The following is a 24,848-nucleotide window of genomic DNA, read 5'->3' on the forward strand; positions in this document are numbered from 1 at the left end:
TGAAAACTAAACTCAGGAATTACAAAGAAGAATACTCTACTACAAGGAAGTATTTTAGTACTCTAGTACAAGGAAGGAGGAAATGGAACATAAACTGTAATATTGATAAGCAATGGAAATTTTCAGGTCTAAAAAGGAATTTCCCTTTTTTCCTCATTGTTATTCAATTGCTTTGATTTTTAATGGTTACTACAAGTGAGGACATCAGAGCCATTGATGAAAAACTCCCTCCTAATGTTTCACAGGCATGCAGGGTACCTGCATGGAGCCCCAGATGTTGCCAGGCAACTCAGAAGCATTTGTAAACAAAGACCAGAAGCCCTTTTCCTGACAGACCAAAGACTGACCACTGACAGGCATACTGTAGCTGCAGCGTAACTATGGTGTAAAGCTACTTTAATGAGATAACATTACACAGTAACTACTGTCAGTCATGAGCTCAAGCACCCTTTCTGCTGTGATAGAGAAGCTGATTTGCCGCCTGTGTCTGAATGACTTTCCCTGTGGAAATGGTACATGGGTAAGTATCTTAAACACTGAATGTCTCTCCAGTACTTCACAACACTAACAGTCCTGTTTTTAACGAGCCTACCAAACTAAACACGTGTATTTTTTATGCAGAGAAACACCAAAGATGGTGAGGAGCGCGCAGAGACAGAGTCCACGGATGCTCTCCTGGATCTGCTGAGCTGCCCTCATTCTCCATGGCAGCATGATGTATCATGGAGCCCTCAGGCTTTGCCTCTGAGACGACTGGCTGTGCTCGCACCTGAACGCCTGCACACCCACTTCATTTACAACTACTTCACTGCACTTCATATTGTTGACAGAGGTGTGAGTAGACCTGTCATTAGGGGTACACCAACTGTGAAACCAAAGGATAAAAATTATGTAAATGTTAAAATTAACAATTCTGGCTGACAGTTGGTGGCGAGGCTGTTATCCTATTTCTGTTTCTCTGTTTAATCACAGTATATTCAAATGTTTAAATGATGTAAATGATGATGTCCTCTTATTTGACAATAGGCTGATATGAGTCAAAAAGGCTGATATCAGGCTGATTTTTGGCTGAAATATTGATGCACCTTTTAGTATTTCTCTTTTTCTTCAAATCTGATTCTTGACACACAAATTTGTTCACACCTAACCAGACCTTGTACAATTATGCAATAATGATATCCTAATGCAAACCTCTGACATCACTATAGCATCCCATTAAGCAGAACTGGATTGCCTGAGTCCAGACCTGTAACAGATCAGTCTGATATTTGGCTGTTAATCTGATATAATGGTATCTTTATAATAGAATCTGTAAGGTATCCTTCAACAACACTTTGGGTTTATTTGAGGTTAATTTTGTCCCAAAATTGCCATATGCAATAGGCTCAAAAAATAAATGGATGCAATTTCTCCACTCTGAGCTACCAGTTTACCTCGGATGACTCATCATCTGATTCTGTTAAAAAAAACATTAAAGAACAAATTTACTTAATGTTTTATGCTCTTACACGTTTGTAAAACTTTATCTTTCATCTGTCTGTGTTTTCAGGTAACAGACATTGATGATGGCCTGTTAAAGTTCTCAAAGCTGGAGGAACTGGTGCTGAGTGCCAACAAAATCTCAGAAATCCCCACAGCAAACCTTCCTAGCACTTTAAAGGCAAGTCACAGTCCTGCTGAAGCTTGACTTTGAAGCAATTAACAAATTTAAGTGTAGATACTTTATACAGCATTGTTATCATTAGATAGTAATTCATGGTTCCTCAAAAACAATATAAAGCAGTTACCTTTCCTGCTTCAGTTCAATTCAATTCAATTCAATTCAATGACCAAGCATTTGGGAACAGTGTTTAAGTGGGAAGTAAAAACTCCCTTTTAATAGGAAGAAACCTCCAGCAGAACCAGGCTCAGGGAGGGGCAGTCATCTGCTGCGACCGGTTGGGGCTGAGGGGAGGGAGACAGGACAAAAGACATGCTGTGGAAAAGAACCGGAGATTAATAATAATTAATGATTAAATACAGAGTAAATTATAAACAGAGTAAATAAGGTGAATGAAAAAAAAAAACAAAAAACAGTGCATTATGGGAACCCCACCCCAGCAGCTTAGGCCTATAGCAGCATAACTAAGGGATGGTTCAAGGTCACCTGATCCAGCCCTAACTATAAGCTTTATTATAAAGGAAAGTTTTAAGCCTAATCTTAAAAATAGAGAGGGTGTCTGTCTCCCGAATCCAAGCTGGGAGCTGGTTCCACAGAAGAGGCGCCTGAAAGCTGAAGGCTCTGCCTCCCAATCTTCTCTTAAGTATCCTAGGAACCACAAGTAAGCCAGCAGTCTGAGAGAGAAGTGCTCTATTGGGGTGATTTGGTAATATAAGGTCTTGGAATCACTGATACCTCCAATGGTGTGGTGGTTAACACAGTTTCTTGGTAAATGAAAGATCCTTGGTTTGGCTCTGGAAAGGAAAGCCTCAAATCAATAGTGCCTGATTCTGTGGTGCAACTCACAACAACCCTAGGTTTCTTTTCAGCACTGTAGCCAGGCTGACAAAGAGTCAGAGCTCTGGAATATTGATGGAATATTGTAATTCATTACAACGTCCTAAAGCTCCCTGAAAAGCCTTCAGCTGATCCAAAATGCTGCAGCCAGGGTACTGACAGGGACTAGAAAGAGAGAGCATATTTCTCCCATATTGGCTTCTCTTCATTGGCTCCCTGTTAAATCCAGAATAGAATTTAAAATTCTTCTTCTTACATACAAGGTCTTGAATAATCAGGCTTATCTTATCTTAAAGACCTCATAGTGCCGCATCACCCCAGTAGAGCACTTAGCTCTCACACTGCTGGCTTACTTGTGGTTACTAGGATGTTTATTTTACAGATAGATTGAATTAACAATTTCTTTGAACACATGCCAAGCCAATTTATTTATAGAGCACTTTAAAACAGCAAGCACTGACCAAAGTGCTGAACAAGGAAGAAGGAAAACAACAAAAGACAAACATAAAAGTCAACACCCAAAAATAAGAGCATCAATAAAATATAACAATAAATAAGAGCATCAGTAACATATAAAAACAAAAGAGCAACAATAAAATAAAAAATAAAATACACAATCAAAAGTCAGGATAAAATTAGACTAAAAAAAAAAAAAAGAAATAAATACACTGCGATACAAACATCTCAAGCTTGTTTGAACGCCTGGTGAAAAAGGTGGGTCTTAAGAGAAGATTTAAAAATGGCTAGTGAAGAGGCCTGTTTGATGTGTATAGGCAGAGCGTTCCACAACCTGGGAGCTGCCACGGCAAATGCTCTGTCCCCCCTGAGCCTCCCCTTAGTCCTCGGTACGACCAAAAGCAGTTGGTCAGCAGATCTGAGCGGGCGGGAAGGGAAGTGTAGATCCAGCAACTCTGCGAGGTAGGGTGGTGCAAGGCCATTTAAGGACTTAAAAACAAATAAAATAATTTTAAAATGAACTCTAAAATAAACAGGAAGCCAGTTCAGAGAAGATAAAACCGGAGTGATGTGTTCCTTCTTACGTGTTCCAGTCAATAGCCGTGCAGCAGAATTTTGTACAAGCTGAAGACGAGACAGTGAGAACTGATTAACACCAAAATACAAAGAATTACAGTAATCCAACCTGGTTGTAACAAAGGCATGGATCACTGTATTAAAGTGATCTTTCGACAAGATATTTTTTATCTTGGCAAGCTGTCTCAGATGAAAGAAACTAGATTTAACCACAGCATTAATCTGACCCTCCAGCTTAAGGTTTTTGTCCATTTTGACACCCAAATTTGTAACCGTGGGCTTAGCATATTGAGATAAAGAACCCAGATCTACAGGAGTGACCCTCCCCGTGCTGCCCACACCAAAAACAATGACCTCTGTCTTTTTATCATTAAAATTCAGAAAATTTGAAGCCATCCAAGCTTTGATGTCATTGAGATATTTTGTTAGAGTATGGACGGTGTTCGCATCACTTTGTTTTAGGGGCATCTAAATCTGGGTGTCATCTGCATAGCAGTGGAAAGCAATTTTATGCTTCCTAAGGATAGAACCAAGGGGGAGCAAATACAGAGAGAACAGTAGTGGTTCAAGTATTGAGCCCACATGATAGAGGTGCACAGGATGATCTAAAATTGTTTAGGCCAACAGAAAATGTTCTTTGGGTCAAATATGACCTGAACCACTCCAGAGCTGCGCCCTGAATACCCACCCAACATTCTAGATGAGAAATTAAAATGTTATGGTGATGTTATGTCATTAAACACCCTTAGCAGGGCAGACTCGGTGCTATGGAGGGGCTTAAAACCAGACTGAAAAGTTTCAAGGATGTCATTTTCATCTAAAAAGGCTTTCATTTGGCTATAAATGACTTTTTCCAAGATTTTTGATAGAAAAGGGAGCCTAGAAATAGGCCTAAAATTTGACAATACAGTGGAATCTAATCCGGGTTTTTTAATCAATGGCAACACTGTCGTGTGCTTAAAAGATTGAGGAACCACCCCAGAGGACAGGCTGCTGTTAATAACAGCAAGAACAGCAGGGCCTAATACTGGAAAAACCTCTTTAAAAAATCGAGGTGGGATGACATCAATCGGGGAGCCTGAGGGCTTTAAGAGGCCGACAATCTCAGATAAAGAAGAAAGAGTGATCGGCGCAAACTGGTGAAAAGCAGCAGCAGAGCAGGGAACAGAGACTGAGGGGTCACAAACAGGAGGTGATATGAGAGCCCTAACATTTTCTACTTTTGCCACAAAGAAATCACGAAATTTCTCACGAGCCTCAGTTGAAGGCTCGATGCCAGTAGATTGAGGGGCATTCAGAACAGTATTTATAGTATCAAACAGTACACGAGGCTTGTGACTATTTCCCACAATAATATTTGACAGGTACTCTCGTTTGGCCTCTTTTACAGTTGCCTGATAGTGACGCCAACAGTCCTTTAATATTTCAAAAGACACCTGCAGCTTGTCCTTTTTCCACTTCCATTCAGCCTTTCGGCATTCACGTCTAACAGCACGAGTAGAGTCATTCAGCCAGGGCTCAAATTTAGTCCGATAAAACGATAAAACAAGGTCCAGTGTGTGTCCACGTTCTTGTGTGTGGCCTGATACCCACTGGATAAAGCTAAAAGAGTCCACTAAATTTAAAAAGTCCTTAACCATCGGCTTGTTGGGACAGCACACATGTATATTAAAATCAATAGGTGAGCCTTGGAATTAGTCTCACCATAATATGCACATAATTATGTCTGAGATGACTGTATCTTGGGATTTGGGGCTATATAAATAAAATTGAATTTAACTTTTATATTCTCTTTCATTTGGTGCCATAGCAACAGGAACCAGCTCTTCCTCCATCTCCATCTGGACTCCTCTGGACCCCATGTTCTCTTCCAGCTCCTGTTAATTTTTGAGAAATAAATACATGAATGCAATAAAAACAGACATGCTGGTGGCTTTGCAGATGCAATGTGGGTGGCAAATGTCTGTGATGGAGGGAAGAGAGGTTCTGATGATCTTTTCAGTTGTACTCACTCTCCGCCACAGTCGGATATTGTGCAGTTTCACTACCAGATACTCATACAGCTGCTCAGGATGCTCTTGATAGTCACTCTGTAGGATGTGGTGAGGACAGGAGGCAGGAGATGGGGTTTCCTTTCCAGAAAGTAGAGACGAGACACTGCTGGGCTACTTTGGCTAATGAGGTGGTGTTCAGGGAGCAGGAGAGGTTCTCAACCAGGTGAAAACTGTTGTGAAAATATTAGTACATTTTAGTAAAAAAAAAGTCTACTGCCAGAGCCGTCTTGTGAAAATTTATTCTTGCAAGAAGGAATTCAGTCAGTACAGAGCATGCAGCTGAAGAATTCAAAGAAACAAAGAAGACACCTTACTTATACAACGCCTTAAAATATCACATTACATTGTTCAGCCCCATCCAGTTATCCCATACAGGTCAAACACAGCATGTACCAGTCAAACGTTTGGACACACTTTGACTGGTACTGTACATGTAGCAGTTTGGGTAAACAAGTCTTACTGGGGTTGGAGATGGAGACTGTTAGGGAGGTCCCGCGTGCCTGCATCTCCCCTATGTGCAGGGGTCAAGCGGTTGAGCACAACATAGAGCATGAGAGAGAGAGAGAGAGAGCTGAATCCTCAGACATAAGAAAAAATATTCTTCAGCAAGACCAAAGAATGTGGTGCTTTTGACAACCACAGCTTTAGATAACACCAGAAGTTGACAATAGCAAGTCCTGCAACCAGTGTACTTTCACTCTCTCACTTGTTCTTTTTCTTTTTTCCTTCTTACTCTTTTTTCTCTCTCTTTCACTGCCTTTTATCTCTCCTTGCTTCTCTCCCTCTCTTTCTTTCAGTGTCACAAAAATGCATAAAATCCAAGCACTGTAAAGCACACACATCCATATATTTTGTTTTGGGCTTTAATGCATGATGAGAATGACAGCTCAGCAAATCAGCTCAAGAGATCCTAGTGTTTTGTTTGTTTGTTTTCCATTTGGAGATCTATTGTTTTATAAAGTCTATGATGCCCAGAAGGGTTACATCAGGGAACATGGTGTAGCTGATACTGTGATGTTGAGATCACTGACTGACTGGTTACCCCTCAGCTTAAAAAAGGCTGATGTGGTATTGTTGTCACCTTGCTGTGTGGGCAGGGAGGCAATCAACTTTCAACTTTGTGAATGTAATAGATGCATCTATTAAAAATCTCTGAGTTAGTTCCTACCATAATAATGCCAATCACAGAAAGTGACAGAATAAAGTGACACTGAAGCTCATATGCACCCCATTAAAATCTACCTGATAATCATGTGTTCTAGTGCTTGTACTTCCAGGGGATTTATGCCACCTAAAGATGTTATTGCAATCTTCTTTCAAAGATTTTGGAGCTACGTGCAAACCAGTTGTCGTCTTTAAACACCCTCACCAGCTGTCCTCCTCCTCCTCCTCACCTGCAGTACCTCAGCCTCAGCTCAAACACTCTGGGTTCCCATGATGTCATCTCTCATCTTACTGGAAGACACTGGTTAGTACACACACACACACAAAACCAGACAACTTCCTGTTCTTTAAGAAAACTTAACCAGGTCAAAATGAAATTCTCAGGTGCAACTGCATACTTTTTAATTTGTTAGAAGGTAGGATGATGACGTTATTTCATTCCTGGTTGTTTTAATGCAGATTTGTTTGTCTGTGAAACCTCACATTGCTCTGATTAAACTGATGCAACACCAGCTGGTTTCCTGCCAAAATGGCCATCAGAGACTGTAATAGATGCTGTTGGGTATGAAATCTTTTCATCTCACCCACAAAACAGTAAGAAAAAAACCCCAGAGCATTTGCAGTTTTACAAATGAAGAGTAGGCTTGATGATGTCTGTGCCTGTTGCTGTCAAAAAGAAGTATTACAGCTTCACATTAGAGCTCAGTGGTTTTTGTTATTAATCCTCTATTAAACAGAACTTCAAACATCTAAAAACATAACAATATTTTATGTAACTTCAAGTCTACTTAACACAGGAAGTGTTACTGTATGATTTGAGCTGTAAATTTCAAAAGACATGAGTTTCAGATACTGCTAATCCTGCTGCAGATACTCTTTTAGGCCTGCCACTTCTTTTCTGCTCCACTTGTCCAGTTTCCTCAAATTTTTGTAAGGACGCTTCACGCCATGCCGAGATACACCATGTTTTTGGCTTATACAGTAGTTCTTTGGGAATCACATTATCACAAATACTATTTTATGTCTGTAAAACTGTGTTATGTTTGGCATTTTTAGCAGATTCATAAAAAAAAAGGGGAACAAATGTGTTTTTGCAGCAGGCTGCTGGTCACAAAGTGACAAAGATGCAATAAAAAAATTGGTTCTTTGTTAATTTGACTGTTATGTGTAGACACAACACTGGTTCATCCCTTGATTCAGGCGCCTTTTTATGCTGTTTATAGGTCAGTGTTCAGTGGTTTAAACAAAAAAAAAACAAAAAACAAACAACCAAAAAATGTTTGCGTAGAAGGACTGGATGAAAAATGAGTAAAAAAGTAGGCAATGTCCATAGAAAAACTGAAAGATCTTCAGAAAGCCCGAAGAACTACTGCAAGAAAGTCTGTCTCATTGGAAGCAAAATATAGAGAAATGAAGGGCTCAAGACATTTACACAGTACTCCATGAAACCACAAAAAATATTTGCAGGTTGACTGTGTGTGTGTGTGTGTGTGTGTGTGTGTGTGTGTGTGTGTGTGTGTGTGTGTGTGTGTGTGTGTGTGTGTGTGTGTGTGTGTGTTTAGGGTCATTTTTCAAGTGTTACCACCGATTGTTGGTCTGAGATCATCTCAAAAAGACAGTTTGACATTATGGAAAATATTTAGAACTTGAAACACCTGGGGACCAAATCTTTCTCTTTGGAGGGTGAGCAGATGCTCCTCTTTATGTGGGACTGTAAAGCATGTTTATCGCTTTCACCCCTTGTCCCACCTATTACGACAGTCTCCCAAATTTTTAATGGCTTTAGTTTTTGAAAAGCAACACTGTGAAAAGCTGTAATTTTACTGAATGGCTGTCATGATGGGTTTTCTGCAGGGTACCCTGTCACCATCCTGTTCTACACCCAAAGATTGCAGGTCACAAACTAGGAGAAAAAGACAGTCTGCACACCAGAACGCTCCTGGGAGATAATTTATTGCCATAGTACCTTCAAAAAATAGTAACTTTTCGGGCATCCATGCACTTCTTCAGACTTGAGGTCACAAGCTAGACACATCTTTGTAAAATATGATAATAAAAACCACAACTAAAATGAAATGCAGCTACAATGAAAACTGGGAAACTTTTAATAACTGGTTGAGACTAGTTGAAGGTGTTTCTTGAAAGGGTTTTTACATGATTTTGTCATTCATTTGTGAGTCACAATAAACTGTTGATGATTGCATCACTACTGAAACACCAGCAATTACCAGCCAAAACAGCAAATGGGAAAAAAACAAAAATAAAACAAAAAATTAAATAAAATAAAAATCCCACCTATAACAACCTGCAAAACCTTTAAAGGTTATTTATATACATACATATACAGTACCAGTCAAAAGTTTGGACACACTCAGGTGGCCACACTTTTTGCTGTTACTGTATATTCAAAAGTATTCACTCACCCATCCAGAATGCTGAATTCAGGTGTTCCCAATCACTTCCGTGGCCACAGATGTATCGAGAAATTTCCTTACTACTAAATATTCTGCAGTCGACTGTTAATGGTATTACAACAAAGTGGAAGTGATTGGGAATGACAGCAACTCAGCCACAGAGTAGTAGGCCACGTAAAGTCACAGAGTGGGATCAACAGATGCTGAGGCGCATAGTGTGCAGAGGTTTGCAACTTTCTCTAGAGTCAGTTGCTACAGACCTCCAAACTTCATGTGGCCTTCAGATTAGCTCAAGAACAGTGCGTAGAGAACTTCATGGAATGGGTTTCCATGGCCGAGTAGCTGCATCCAAGCCTTATATCACCAAGTGCAATGCAATGCGTCAGATGCAGTGGTGTAAAGCACGCCACCACTAGACTGTAGGGCAGTGGAGATGTGTTCTCTGGAGTGACAAATCACGCTTCTCTGTCTGATAATTCTGAGTCTGGGTTCTCCTGGTGGTTGCCAGAAGAACAGCACCTGTCTGACTGCATTGTGCCAAGTGTAAAGTTTGATGGAGGGGGGATTATAGTGTGGGGTTGTTTTTCAGGAGTTGGGATCGGCCCCTTAGTTCCAGTGAAAGGAACTCTTAATGCTTCGGCATACCAAGACATTCTGGACGATTTCAATTTTCCCTTCCTGTTCCAACATGAGTGTACACCAGTGCACAAAGCAAGGTCCAAGGGTTGGGGGGGGGGGGCTGGAGCCTATCCCAGCTGACATAGGGCGAGAGGCAGGGTCCACCCTGTACAGGTCGCCAGCCTGTCGCAGAGCTAACACAGAGAGACAGACAACATCCACACTCCCATTCATGCTCTCATTCACACCTATGGGCAATTTAGAGCTTCCAATTAACCTAACCCCATTAAGTGCATGTCTTTGGACTGTGGGAGGAAACCCACGCAGACACAGGGAGAACATGCAAGCTCCACACAGAGAGAGAGGGAGGGGCCTGGGCCAAGGTGGAATTGAACCCAGGCCTTCTAACTGTATGGTATTCTAACCATGCTGCCCTGGAAGAGGTTTTCTTCCAGGATATCTCTGCACTTAGCTGCACTTGTCCTGTACTTGTCCTGTCTCTGCAGCTGAAAACCACCTCCCATAGCATGATGCTGCCACCACCATGTTTCACTGTTGGGATTGTACTGGGCAGGTGATGAGCAGTGTCTGGTGTTATCCACACATACCGCTTAGAATTAACACCAAAAAGTTCAATCTTCGTCTCATCAGACCAGAGACTCTTATTTCTCATAGTCTGGGAGCCCTTCATGTGTTTTTTTGGCAAACTCTATGCGGGCTTTCATATGTTTTGCACTGAAGAGAGGTTTCCGTCGAGCCACTCCATAAAGCCCAGACTGGTGGAGTGATAGTTGACTTTGTGGAACTTTCTCCCATCTCCCTACTGTATCTCTGGAGCTCAGCAACAGTGATCTTTGGGTTCTTCTTTACCTCTCTCACCAAGGCTCTTCTCCCACGATTGCTCAGTTTGGCTGGATGGCCGGATCTAGGAAGAGTTCTGGTCGTCCCTAACTTCTTCCATTTAAGGATTATATAGGCCACTGTGCTCTTAGGAACCTTGAGTGCTGCAGAAATTATTTTGTAACCTTGGCCAGCTCTGTGCCTTGGCAGAATTCTGTCTCTCTTATATTAGGGGCAGTAGCACAGTGAGTAGGTGCTTGCCTACCCACTGCACTACTGCACTGTGGGTAGGCGAGCCTGTCCCTGCGCTGCGTTGTGTCCTTGGGCAAGACACTTAAACCACATTGCCTAACGGTAGCGCCGATTTCTGGCTGCAAGATCGCAGATGCTCGTCTCTGGATGAGTGATCTGGAACGATCATTTCGTTGTGTGCCTTGTGTACACAATGACAGTGAGTTGAATCTAATCTGAGCTCCTTGGGCAGTTCCTTCGACCTCATCATTCTCATTTGCTCTGACATGCACTGTGAGCTGTGAGGTCTTACATAGACAGGTGTGTGCCTTTCCTAATCAAGTCCAATCAGTTAAATTAAACACAGCTGGACTCCAATTAAGGAGTAGAACCATCTCAAGGAGGATCAGAAGAAATGGACAGCGTGTGAGTTAAATATGAGTGTCACAGCAAAGGGTCTGAATACTTATGACCATGTGATATTTTAGTTTTTCTTTTTTAATAAATTTTGAAAAAATTTCTACATTTCTGTTTTTTTTCTGTCAAGATGGGGTGCTGAGTGTACATTAATGAAAAATACATTGAACTTTTTTGATTTTAGCAAATGCTGCAATGAAACAAAGAGTGAAAAATTTAAAGGGGTCTGAATACTTTCTGTACCCACTGTATATACTCTCTAGCCACTTTATTAGGCACACCTGTTCAACTGCTCCTTAACGCAAACAACCTGAACATCAGAATTAGGAAGAAAGGTGATTTAAGAGACTTTGGGATGTGGTGGAGGGTGATATACGTCATGGAAGCAGAATGGAATTAGTACACTGAGAACTTGTATAACTGATATCCACCGTGGTTGACATTTAGTGATAACGTTTTAAGATAAATTCAAAACCTCTTACACAGCCTACAAGGTGATAACATCCTGTGTTGTTTCTGTCCACAGTTATAGTGTAGTAATGGAGTGCAAAGTAGTGCAATCCTGGGTGGAAATTACACCCAGGGATGAGGAGGTATAGCTCCTCTTTTTCTGTGAAAAACAGTTTTTTCCTCCTCAGTTTTTTCTTTTTTATATATATATATATATATAATATGTACACTTCGTCAATCACTCATTAATGCAAATATCTAATCAGCCAGTCACATGGCAACAACTCATTTGCATTTGCATTTAGGCATGTACAAGACGACCTGCTGAAGTTCAAACTGAGAATGGTTGTTGGTGCCAAACGGGCTGGTCTGAGTATTTTAGAAACTGCTAATCTACTGGGATTTTCCCCACACAACCAACCTTAGGGTTTACAGAGATAAAGAGAAAATATCCAGTGAGCAACAGTTCTCTGCAAAAATGCTCTGTTGATATCAGAGGTCAGACGAGAAGGGAAAAACTGCTTTGAGATGATAAGAAGGCAAAAGTAACTCACATCTGCTTGTTACAGCCAAGCTATGCTAAGCTAAGCATGAATGCACAACAGGTGGAACCTTGAAGCAGATGGGCTACAGTAGTACGTGTGCCACGCCTGTCAGATAAGAACAGGAAACTGAGTTCACACACGCTTGCTGAAATTAGACTGCAAAAATGTTGCCTGGTCTGATGAGTCTTGATTTCTGCTGCAACAGTCAGATGGTAGAGTTAGAATCTGATGTAAACAGCATGAAAGCGTGGATCCATCCTGCCTTGTATCGGTGGTTCAGGATAATGTGGTGGTGTAATGGTGTGGGGGATATTTTCTTGGCACAGTTCGGCCCCCTTAGTACCACCTGAGCATTGTTTAATCCCCACAGCCTAGCTCAGTATTGTGCCTTTATGATGGATGGATGGTACACACACACACACACACACACACACACAGTATCTGACAGGGAACAAGTGAGGCACAAATTAAACAAAAATGAGAGTACATTTCCTTTGCAGGTGCACACTATGTAAAAATTGCTTTATTTATTTATATTTGTTCTTTTTGTTAATGATACTGATAATTAATAATTCTTAATAGCAATTTTAAACCACAGTTAACAGCTGTGATCTTCTTCATTTTCTCAATTGCATTACTAGTTGTCTCGTGCACATCTGTCCAGTAAAACCAGCACCTCTGTCTGTCTTTAGGCCACAGCTGGTGTGTCTGGACCTCAGTGATTGTGAGTTTCAGGACCAGCCGGCTCTGCTGAATGCCTTGAGCACCCTGCCTTGCCTCAAGACCCTGGTACTAGAGGGAAATCCTTTCACGCTTGCGCCCTCATATCCGGGACTGACTGTGGACAGTCTCCCACAGCTTTCCTATCTGGACGCCTCATGGATCTCCCCTGATGAGAGACGTCATTTTAGGGGCTTGGCCCAGATGAGTGGTGAGAATGTGAACTGCCCTCTGACTCTTGTCAGTGAGGGCTCCAGTTTTCTTGATTTCATCCATGTCAAGCGTGTGCTTACAGATTATATCATCGGGATGCATTTCTTGTGCACAGATCTGGTAGTAGGCATGGCATCAGCCACGGTGAGTGTGGGAAGGTTGATGGGAATCCCAGACCCTCTGATGACCGTGGATGACACAGCTCCTGATTTCCCTGTTGTCAGCTACTGCTATTTTATCACCTACGAGTTCCTTAGTCATCAGACGCTTGCTCACTTGGTGACGTATCCTTCCTACACCTTTCAGTCTTTTACCATATAAGTAAGTTTAAGTGCTTTTCAAGATATCACTCTGTGTTTCTAATGTGATTTGAAACATTGCATTGAACATACAATGGTGAAAATAATGAATGCTATTTTTTTCCACATTCACACAAAATGTTTCCTTCCTGCGTAAAAAGATAATGTTACCCACACGCTGATAAGTTCATCATTTGTTGCTTCCAAATTGGTTATGCAATCTCTCCACTACAACTTCTCTTTTTAACACAAATTGAGCGCTGTGACGTTTTCACCTTCCATTTAGTTATGTGTGATTAAAGTATTTCTTTCATTACATGTAACTAAGGTATGATTCATTCATCTAAAGGCAAAATCTCGTAATTCAAACAGCCATCTTCAATTTTTAGGGAACTTTAAAAGTGAATTTGAAGCATTAATGAAATTAACTTGAATTTCAGTGCTTACCAGGACAAAAAAAAAAAAAAAAAAAACACATTTGGATTTTACTCATGACATGGCAGTTTCACTGTCTTGTGAGATAAAATTAATTAGTTAGCATTGTCCTCATTTAACATGCTGTAAATGGGTAAACTCTTATTTGTTTTACAGAGGCCTGTTATCATTAAGCTTGACCTCATTTTTAATCTTTTAAAACTCTGTGCCAGAATCTCAAAATTGGCCTAATGTGTGACTGTCTGGACAAAGACAATAAATATTAAACATTTATAAATCAAAGACAAATTTTAAAATGCTGCTAAACATTTCTGGTGTAATTGTGTTAAGTGTCTATTGCAGTAAATGGCTTTTTTTTCTCCCATACGTATATTTTTAAAATCATAGCAATTTGAAACTGGAAACACTGTCCTGTGGAGTCACGCCATAATCTGATTCTGTTTGAACATTTTAATAGACAATTATACTTAGCTGAAGGGCCCCATTCAAGGTCATGTCATCATGAGTTGTGAATGAGGATGTGGGAAGGGGACCCATAATCATAACCCTAACCTTTACTTTGGTAAAATTTAAACAACTGAAGGAACAAATTATAGAATGATAGCACTGGCACGTGAGACCAGTGCTATCGTTCTATAATTCGTGCACTGCTTCAAGTCCCCTTTCTTTGGCAAGGGAACATAGAGGGACGTTATCCAGGTGACAAGACGCAACTGAAACTAATTAAAACAAGACAAGGAAGTAAAATTGAACCCAAACACAAGAGATCAATGACTATCAAAGTAAAACCAAAAGTGAGTAACTGAAAATGCAGAATATAGGAAGCTTGACAAGAGCTCACAAAAACAAACAAATCAAAACTCAGAACCTAATGGGAACTCAGAACACAGAATACAAGAAAATACAGAAACAATCAACACCTGGAATTAAGGAACCAATCAAACCCTGAGGATCAATTAGACTCAACTACTGTCATGGTCTTGGACCCAGGGTTTTGCGTTTTGTGATTTTAGATTTGAGTAGAATATTATTCACGGAGGACTCCTCCGTGAATCGCCACCTTATCGTGGTGGAGGGGTTTGTGTGCCCCAGTGATCCCAGGAGCTATGTTGTCCGGGGGCTTGTCCCCCTTGTAGGGTCTCCCATGGCAAACTGGTCCTGGGTGAGGGTCCAGACAAAGAGCGGTTCAAAAGACCCCTATGTTTGCAACAACGAGGGAACAGTTTACCCTGCCCGGGATAGGGTTACCGGGGCCCCACCCTGGAGCCAGGCCTGGGGAGGGAGCTCGAGGGAGAGCGTCTGGTGGCCGGGCATTAGCCCGTGGTGCTCGGCCGGGTGCAGCCCGAAGAGGTTACATGGGCCCGCCCTCCTGTAGGCCCACCACCCGCAGGACGTGTCGTAGGGGTCGGGTGCAGTGTGTGTCGGGCGGTGGCCGAGGGCAGAGGCCCTGGCGGACCGATCCCTGGCTATCGAAACTGGCTATTGGGACATGGAATGTCACCTCTCTGGTGGGGAAGGAGCCTGAGCGAGTGCGTGAGGTTGAGAGATACCAGCTAGATATAGTTGGGCTCACCTCAACGCATGGCCTGGGCTCTGGAACCAGTCTCCTGGAGAAGGGCTGGACTCTGTTCCAGTCTGGAGTTGCCCTCGGTGAGAGGCGGCGAGCTGGGGTGGGTATTTTTGTATCCCCCCGGCTTGCTGCCTGTACGTCGGAGTTTACACCGGTGGACAAGAGGGTAGTTTCCCTGTGCCTTTGAGCTGGGGAACGGGTCCTGACTGTTGTTTGCGCTTATGCGCCAAATGACAGTTCAGAGTACCCACCCTTTTTGGAGTCGCTGGGTGGGGTGCTGGAGGGTGCTCCATCTGGGGACTCCATAGTCTTGCTGGGAGACTTCAATGCTCACGTGGGCAATGACAGTGAGACCTGGAGGGGCGTGATTCGGAGGAACGGCCTGTCCGATCTGAACCCGAATGGTGTTTTGTTATTGGACTTCTGTGCAAACCACAGTTTGTCCATAACGAACACCATGTTCGAACATAAGGATGTCCATAAGTGCACATGGCACCAGGACACCCTAGGTCGCAGGTCGATGATCGATTTTGTAATCGTATCATCAGATCTGCGGCCGTTTGTTCTGGACACTCGGGTGAAGAGAGGAGCTGAGCTGTCAACTGACCACCACCTGGTGGTGAGTTGGATTAGGTGGCGGGGGAAGATGCTGGACAGACCTGGCACACTTAAACGTATTGTGAGGGTGTGCTGGGAACGCCTGGCAGAAGCCCCAGTCCGGGAGATCTTCAACTCCCACCTCCGGCAGAACTTCGACAGCATTCCGAGGGAGGCTGAGGACATTGAGTCCGAATGGACCATGTTCCGCACCTCCATTGTTGAGGCTGCTGCTCAGAGCTGTGGCTGCAAGGTGGTTGGTGCCTGTCGTGGTGGTAACCCCCGAACCAGATGGTGGTCACCGGAGGTGAAGGGAGCCATCAAGCTGAAGAAAGAGTCCTATCGGGCTTGGTTAGCCTGTGGGACTCCGGAGGCAGCTGACAGGTATCGGCAGGCCAAGCGGAATGCAGCTCGGGCAGTGGCCGAAGCAAAAACTCGGGTGTGGGAGGAGTTCGGTGAGGCTATGGAAAAAGACTTTCGGACGGCATCAAAGCGATTCTGGCAAACCGTCAGGCGACTCAGGAGGGGAAAGCAGTGCTCCACTCACACGGTTTATAGTGCGGGTGGGGTGCTGCTGACTTCAACTGTGGCTATAGTCGGACGGTGGAAGGAATACTTCGAGGACCTCCTGAATCCCACTGACACGCCTTCTGTAGTGGAAGCAGAGTCTGGGGACGAGGGAGATGACTTGACCATCACTGGGGGTGAGGTCATTGAGGTAGTTAAACAACTCCTTGGTGGCAGGGCCCCTGGGGTGGACGAGATTCGCCCTGAGTTCCTGAAGGCTCTGGATGTTGTAGGGCTGTCTTGGTTGACACGCCTCTGCAACATCGCGTGGAGATCTGGGGCAGTGCCAATGGATTGGCAGACCGGGGTGGTGGTCCCCATCTTTAAGAAGGGAGACCGGAGGGTGTGCTCCAACTTTCGGGGGATCACACTCCTCAGCCTCCCCGGTAAGGTCTATGCCAGGGTGCTGGAAAGGAGGGTCCGTCCGTTAGTCGAACCTCGGATCCAGGAGGAACAATGCGGTTTTCGACCTGGTCGCGGAACGCTGGACCAGCTCTTTATCCTCAAAGGATATTCGAGTGTGCGTGGGAGTTTGCCCAACCAGTCTACATGTGCTTTGTGGACTTGGAGAAGGCATTCGACCGCGTCCCTCGGGGTGTCCTTAGGGTGGTCCTGCGGGAGTATGGGGTGTCTGGCCCGTTGTTGCGGGCCATTCAGTCTTTGTACAACCGCAGTGAGAGCTTGGTCCGTATAGCCGGTAATAAGTCGGATTCGTTTCCTGTGGGTGTTGGACTCCGTCAGGGCTGCCCTTTGTCACCGATTCTGTTCATAATTTTTATGGACAGAATTTCTAGGCGTAGCCAGGTGGCGGAAGGCTTCTTCCTCGGTGGCCTCAGAGTCTCATCTCTGCTTTTTGCAGATGATGCGGTTCTGTTGGCTTCATCAGGTGGTGGCCTCCAGCTCGCAGTGGAACGGGTCGCAGCCGAGTGTGAAGCAGCCGGTATGAGAATCAGCACCTCTAAGTCTGAGGCCATGGTCCTCAGCCGGAAAAAGTTGGAGTGCTCTCTCCGGCTCAGGAACGAGTTCTTACTCCATGTGGAGGAGTTCAAGTATCTCGGGGTCTTGTTCACGAGTGATGGGAGAAGGGAGCGGGAGATCGACAGACGGATCGGGGCTGCCTCTGCAGTGATGCGGACGCTGCACCGGTCTGTCGTGGTGAAGAGAGAGCTTAGTGTAAAAGCGAAGCTCTCGATTTACTGGTCGATCTATGTTCCTACCCTCACCTATGGCCACGAGCTTTGGGTAGTGACCGAAAGAATAAGATCGCGAATACAAGCGGCAGAAATGAGTTTCCTTCGAAGGGTGGCTGGCCTCTCCCTTAGAGATAAGGTGAGGAGTGCGGCCATCCGGGAGGGGCTCAGAGTAGAGCCGCTGCTCCTCCACATCGAAAGGAGCCAGTTGCGGTGGCTCGGGCATCTGATTAGGATGCCTCCTGGCCGCCTCTTAGGTGAGGTGTTCCGGGCATGTCCCACCGGGAAGAGGCCCCGTGGTAGACCCAGGGCACGCTGGAGGGATTATATCTCTCGGCTGGCCTGGGAACGCCTTGGGGTCCCTCCGGATGAGCTGGAGGAGGTGGCTGGGGAGAGGGAAGCCTGGGCTTCTTTGCTTAGGCTCCTGTCCCCGCGACCCGGCCCCGGATAAGCGGAAGAGAATGGATGGGATGGATGGATAGAATATTATTTTTTAGTGCTTATGAGTTCATTTTGGTTTCTTGTTTTATGATGTTAGTTCCTCCTTCATGTCCAGTCTGTTCTTGTCTCATTTCTGTATTCTCTCCTTTTCATCTCCGGTTTGAATGTTTGTTTACTTTTCTCTCTTTGTGTCAAGTTTGGATGCTTGAGTCTGTCTTAGTGTTAGTTTCTTTCTATCTTATTTTGATAGTCTCTTGTCTTGTTTGCTTTAGGTTTAGTTCTACTTTCCTTGTCTCTTTATCTGTGATTAGTTTCAGCTGCTCTCCCACCTGTTGCCTGTTCCCGCTTTATCCTGTGTGTGTATATATATTGTCTGTCTTTGCTTGTGCTTGGTTGCATGCTCCCTCATGGTTGTGTCTTTCCTTGTAGTTTTGGTTCCTTGAAGAGTCTTAGTTTTGAAATAATTGCTCCTGATTTGCTTTAGTTTGTATTTAGTAAGTGCTCAGCAATAAAGCTGCTTTGTCCTGTATTTTGGGGCCACCTCCTGCCTGCTGCACAGCCCATCCTCAACAAAAAAGATTATAAACAAAAAGCATACAAGGAATCAAAAAGAAAATATTTAATGAGTCCATGACCTGTGAAGCTTGTGAGATTTTCATACTGGGTAAATCTCTCAGGATTGTTCAAATATTTAATAATGTTTTCAAACCACTGAAAGTGTTAAGTTTTGTTGTCCTTTGGTGTGATGCCTTTAAGTTACATTTTTAATAATATTATGCAAATGCATCTTACCAACTGATGATGGCAGTTAAGTAATGAATACCATGGTTACTATCTGGCACAAAAGCATAAATATTTTCAAAATAAATCAAATTAGTTTGAATACTTTTTATCCCTTTTTGACCATTAAAAAAAAAAATAACTGAGTGATTATAACTGCTGGGATATCACAATGTAGTGCACTGGTAATTTATTACTTTGACATTAATCTAATCAACATAATCAAACAGGAATCACGAAAAGAAGGCTGGAGGGAAACTGAACATAAACTGGGTATCGTGTTAAGCATCTGATTACAGTTTTTCTCAATGGCTTTGGTGCAATTCTCATATCAGAAATGTCATTCTCTGTCACAGTGCGTGACTGGGCTGTGTGACTGTGTATGGAGGTGAGGACCCAATTGCAGGACGCAGGAGATGGCAGGTAAGAGTGATGGGAAGTGAATATTTATTTAGGTAGGAGCGCAGTGGCAACAGGAACCAAAAGATGATGCAAACAGACAAAATAAACCTAAACTGGGACCAAACTAGAAACATCAGGGAAACAGAGAGCCAGAAAGCAGACACAGCCATAAAACAACAAAACAATCCAACAAAGGGAAGACTGAGACTATAAATACACAACAGGGTAATTGGGGAATGGGCAACAGGTGAGGGCACAGCTGAAAATAATTACACAAACGAGACAGGGAAGTAAAGCTATACACAGAGCACATGGGACAAGAACTGACAAAATAAAACAGGAAACAACTAGATGAAGACAAAAACGCAGACTTGACACACTGCACAGGAAGTAAACAACACCACAATACACAAAAGACCAGAGACACGACAAAGGGACAGAATAGACACAGGGGTACCACACAGGGAACAGAACAGAACAGAATAACTATAACAAATATGGAACAGTAGACAAACTAAGACTCTAAATGAATGAACTAAGAAACACCATAACACTGAATCATAAGAAGAAAAACACAAAATGCTGGGCATAAGGCCCGGGATCATGACATTCTCACTACTTTTAATGCAGTTCTCAAATCAGTAATGCATTTACCCACTCACATAGGCCTTACTGTTCCTGTGCATACTGTAGTGCCAAAGATATTTGTTATATTTGTTGATGCAATTCTCATCTGAATCTCACAGCTCATCAAAACAGTTTGTACTTTTCTCAGTCAGAACTTCAGATCTTTTGCTTTCCTTAATACTGTGCAGCATTAACTCGGTGCTTTCAATCAGATTACTTCAAACAGATTACTTCATTTAATTGCCAAAAAATGTACTTTCAAAGCATCTTTAAAAACAGGTGGGTATTACATTAGGGGAGATACAGCTATCACTCCTCTTGAATGCAACAGTTTCCAAAGTTTTACTTATATTTATGGAGAAAGTCCAACAAGTTCAAGCGTTGACAGTGAAAAATATTGTTAATATAAATTTTACATGAAAAAATAATGCAATATGAAGCTAAATTACTTGTCACAAGCAAAGATCATAAATAATTTTGTCATGGATGCTGGGGTCGGCTCAGTGAGTGAGCAGGTGACCAGAGGCCACATGGCCCAAATACAGCTGGCCCAGGTTCAAGTCCGACCTGTGTCCCCTTCTTGCTTTTCTGTCAATCTTCACTGTACTGCTGTCCATTAAAGGCAAAAATGCCCCCCCCCCCAAAAAAAACCTTGTTAGACACTGATGCTGCAATATGAAAGTGTGAATATATGAAAAAGGTTACAAAAAATATATTAAGTCTGCAACATCACAAAAAACTCAGTCCAAAGTGATAGCTATCATATGAACTGCTAAAGGTGTGCTCAAATTTGACATTTTTTGTTTACAGAAACTTGACACTGAGGCAAAATCCGACACGGCATCGACAGCACGTGTGACAGACGACCAACAATCGAACAAGAACTGTGAAAAACAGACGTCCAAACCGGATGCTGGCGTTTTAGTGTTAAATTATGAGGAATCCTGCTGTGACACTGCATACGGTAATAACACTTCTCTCATCTGACCTGTGCATATTCGAGGTAAAATGTTGCACATTAAAAAAAAACTCACGGGGTGACATTAAGCATAAAAAAGTGTTTGGAAAAAATGCCTGTTTGACAGTTAATTTAGTTTAGTGATGCATCCTGTTCAAATGAGATGGAATTTTTTCTTATCAAAGTCTGTGGACTTTACACAAGTGCTTTCAAGGAAACATACAGTCAGATCAGACAGTAAAGAGTTGTAGGCCCACATATCCTGAAACCAAATGACGAGCCTGATCCTTTATCACATTTATAAGCATCAAAGACACTGATAAGTTACCACTTAATCTCCTGTTCTTTTAGCTTAATATTAGTATTCATGACATGTACGTTCTCCTCATTTCTTTCTCAACAGTGTTAAGGCACAGCACATCCAAACTGTCGTGGTCAGAGAGCATGGACTTCAGTGACACACAAACCCACACTGTGAGCGCTCTGGCAGATTTAAAGAAATTCCTCAATCGGGGACTACATCTTAGGTTAGAGGAAGAAAAGGTACAGAAAATAAGGTTTGAGAGGGGGTGTATGATTACACGAGTCTGCGTCCAAATTTTAATAACTCTGGGCTCTAGTTTTGGCTCTAGTTTTCTTACGCTTTCTGGGACCAAAAGCACTTAACTGAAACAAAAAATGAAAACACATTTTGAAGAGGTTAAAGCTCTTCATCCGGGTCACCACTCTTCAGACTTCCTGCCCTTCTCCATGCACCTTGGAAGTAAGTGAAGTTGTGCCAGGAACCTCGGCTCTGTTTCTAAAAAAAAAAACCATTTTGGCAAAAATGACGAAATGGGACTTAGGTGCTGATTTCCAGATGGGATGGCCATTCTTCCTAAATTATTCATCTAATTTTGCTGAAATTGGGCTTGTATGAGCTGGAAATGTATCGGGTATGTCAAATTTCACATATTATTTCTCTAATTGACTTTCGGCTCTCTTCTCTGGTTTCACCTTCCTTGTAGCAGGAAGTCTATAATGCTGCAGAGTTATGTTTTTTTGGGTTTTTTTAAGTAAACTAAAACACCCCACATCAAACACAATATGAGTTTTGAAACTGTGACTCGGTGAAATTCATAACCTTTGCATTTACAACTTTTTTTTTTTTTTTATGAATTGAGGTGGAATGACCATGATATGCTTTCTAATATAATGTTTTGTGTTACATCTTCTCTATAGAGACCTGCTTCGGATTTTTCACTTCTTGCATAATGTATAAATGTGAAATATTACCATATGAAGGGATTGTGAACAGACGAGGAGGCATAAGCTCACAATTCATGATCAAAACTCCACTATCTGTGCAATTAATTTTCCCCAGGCCCCATAATAAACTCAGTTCTGTTCACTATTAATTTTTTCTCTGGTCTGGATCTCACCGTCCTGAGAAATGGAACAGTTGCATCAGGAAAGTCATCTGGTGATAATCTGTTCCAAATCAAACATCCAGATCCAATAAGGGAGAAAAGTACCTCTCCAGATTCAGCACATCAAATGCCATAAGAAATACCCCATTTTATTTCTGAAGCAGACGTCTGAAAATTTGTTGACCAGTACAAGCTGTAAAATGCGTCAAAACTCATTTTAGGTTTGTCGTTGTAGGTCCTGTCGTGGCCTGTAACTTCTGAAGAAGTCTTGGTGACCAAACCTAGCCAAACTGTAAAAGAGAAGAAAGGAAGGAAGGAGAAAGAAGTAAGTCTACCATTTACTTTGCTTTTCAGGAAAATCCTGGACTGTTGTGGAACATGGAAACTTGTGTTAAAAAATGTAATGATGTAGACAGATACACTTACTTCTGGTTTGGGCTTGTTTTTAGGCTCAGAGTCATTTATTTAAAGCCTTGCTTGTTCTTAATCTCTATGTCCTGTGGCCACATGACAGAGCGTATAGTTCAATATCAGACACACGGTAGTCAGATGATAATCAGAAGGTTTCAAATTTTATTCCAGTACTCCAGTACAGTACTGTATGATTTTAATACAGTACTGCCTGAGGGTCCAGAGACTCCTTGTACAGACAGATTTTTGATGATATTATGCAGTGTAGATGATAAGGTATTCAAAGTCTTCACAATTTTACGTTGAGGGATATTATTCTGAAATTGTTCCATGATTTATAGGCACAGCTGTTTGCAGATTGGTTAACCTCTGCCCATCTTTACTTACGAGAAACTCTGCCTTTCCTTTATGAGCATTACAAATCATTGCATTCTGCTTTTATTTAAATTTTACACAGTGTCCCAACTTTTTAGAACTGGGGTAGTCAGTCAACAGAAATTTAATAGCCATGGGGAGAGCCTTGATGAAACTGCATAAGTGTAAAGTAATTTAATGCCACTGGTCGTGTCTTTATAGTCTCCAGTTAAATCTGAATCCAAGTATAAAGACAAAAAGAAAAAATCTGCACCTGAGCTGCTCCAAGATGCCCCCATCAGACGAATCCTTGGTTCTGTACACATCCCCCTGCAAAGCCTGGTCAGAGGAGGCCAACAGGTCAAAGTCCTCTGTGACTTTGGCACTTTGCACACAGACTCTGAGCTGGAAGCTACACAAACACATCAAAAGGCAAGTTTGCATGGTATATATGAGTTTATGCAGCCGAGGCATTGCTGAGGCCGTCATTTGGTTCAGTTGCATTGGACAAAACACTTTAAAATAGGAAAACACATCCAAAAGTGTAGCAATTTAAAAACAAAAAGACACTAAGAACTTTATAACTTGCCCAATGTACATACATGTCTATGATATTTTTTTCATACATCTTTAGGCTTTGGGAAAGAAAAATAAAGAGAGCAAGAAGAAGGAGGACAAGGAAAAAAAAGGGAGGGGAGGCAGCGGTGCAGGACAGCAGAATACAGCGCTGTCAAAAGGTTAGTGAGATAATGAGCTGGAAAAGATAACTGTTTCATCTCAAAATTGCTTTTGCATAAGTAAAATATATCTGATAAAAGTCCCAGACCTCACCACTTTGAAAGTCAGAGCAGCTGTAGATGCTGTGGTTTATATCTGGTAGAGGATATTAATAAAGAAGGCTAAAGGTCAGTGAACTCTTGTTTTTCAATCTGTGTAATCCTGCTTGATGTTGTACTCAGCAGATAAAGGAAAAGGAAATAAAGAGCTTGACTCTGTCACTGGCCAACTGGAACCAGTGACTGTGGAGCTGAGTGTGGAGTTGGAGAAATGGCAGTCTGCGTCGGAAGCTCACCACTTTCTCCTACCGCACCAAACCCCCCGAAGCAGAAAGCTGGGTTTATGTTGTAAATCTGGCTTTTTTTAACCTGGTGTGGGTCAATGCAGCTTTATCCCTCCAAACCAGTCCTGACCATGTTAGATTCAACAGGCTAAACCAGTGTTAGAGTTCACCCAAAAATCCCTCTCCTCTGGGTCCTTCCTTCCTGGTTTTTCTCTGTTGACTGTGAACACACCATTGAGATAACTGCATAATAAATCTATTACCTCCTAAATGTATAGTGTTATCAATCTGCTGTGTTTGCATCCTATTCCAGCCAAATTATGAGTCTAAATGGACTGGATAATGTTGATACTAAGCATTTTACCATACCCAACCCAACCCAAAAACATCCAGAACATCCAGACTGACCGTTTTACTTACATGGAAGCTATTGTTTAAACTTAGTTTTTAAATCCCGTCAGTGAAATCGAGAGACACTGGCTAGATACAGTGGGGTTCACCTCTGCTGAAGGATGCCCAAGCTGGCAACTCTGTTGTCCATCATTGGCAGCAT

General features: G+C 42.5%; 1 protein-coding gene across 3 annotated transcripts; it reads left to right on the plus strand.

Annotated features, from left to right (window-relative positions):
• The first annotated feature begins 310 nt into the window (after positions 1 to 310).
• Positions 311 to 24,557, plus strand: LOC115786035 (leucine-rich repeat-containing protein 43). Of its 3 annotated transcripts, none has more exons than XM_030738038.1 (12): positions 311 to 520; positions 622 to 834; positions 1,550 to 1,660; positions 6,906 to 7,051; positions 12,955 to 13,193; positions 13,311 to 13,474; positions 20,914 to 21,067; positions 21,465 to 21,604; positions 22,706 to 22,795; positions 23,458 to 23,667; positions 23,870 to 23,972; positions 24,195 to 24,557. In XM_030738038.1, exons 1-12 carry the CDS (start codon positions 434 to 436, stop codon positions 24,377 to 24,379), a joined length of 1,842 nt encoding a protein of 613 aa, XP_030593898.1. In that variant the 5' UTR covers positions 311 to 433; the 3' UTR covers positions 24,380 to 24,557. The 3 variants fall into 3 exon arrangements, with proteins under 3 accessions (XP_030593898.1, XP_030593899.1, XP_030593901.1); XM_030738039.1 differs by having other exon boundaries at positions 24,198 to 24,557; XM_030738041.1 differs by having other exon boundaries at positions 21,465 to 21,535.
• Positions 24,558 to 24,848: the final 291 nt, after the last annotated feature.

Source organism: Archocentrus centrarchus, chromosome 9 (genome assembly GCF_007364275.1).
Source record: "Archocentrus centrarchus isolate MPI-CPG fArcCen1 chromosome 9, fArcCen1, whole genome shotgun sequence".
Taxonomy (NCBI): domain Eukaryota; kingdom Metazoa; phylum Chordata; class Actinopteri; order Cichliformes; family Cichlidae; genus Archocentrus; species Archocentrus centrarchus.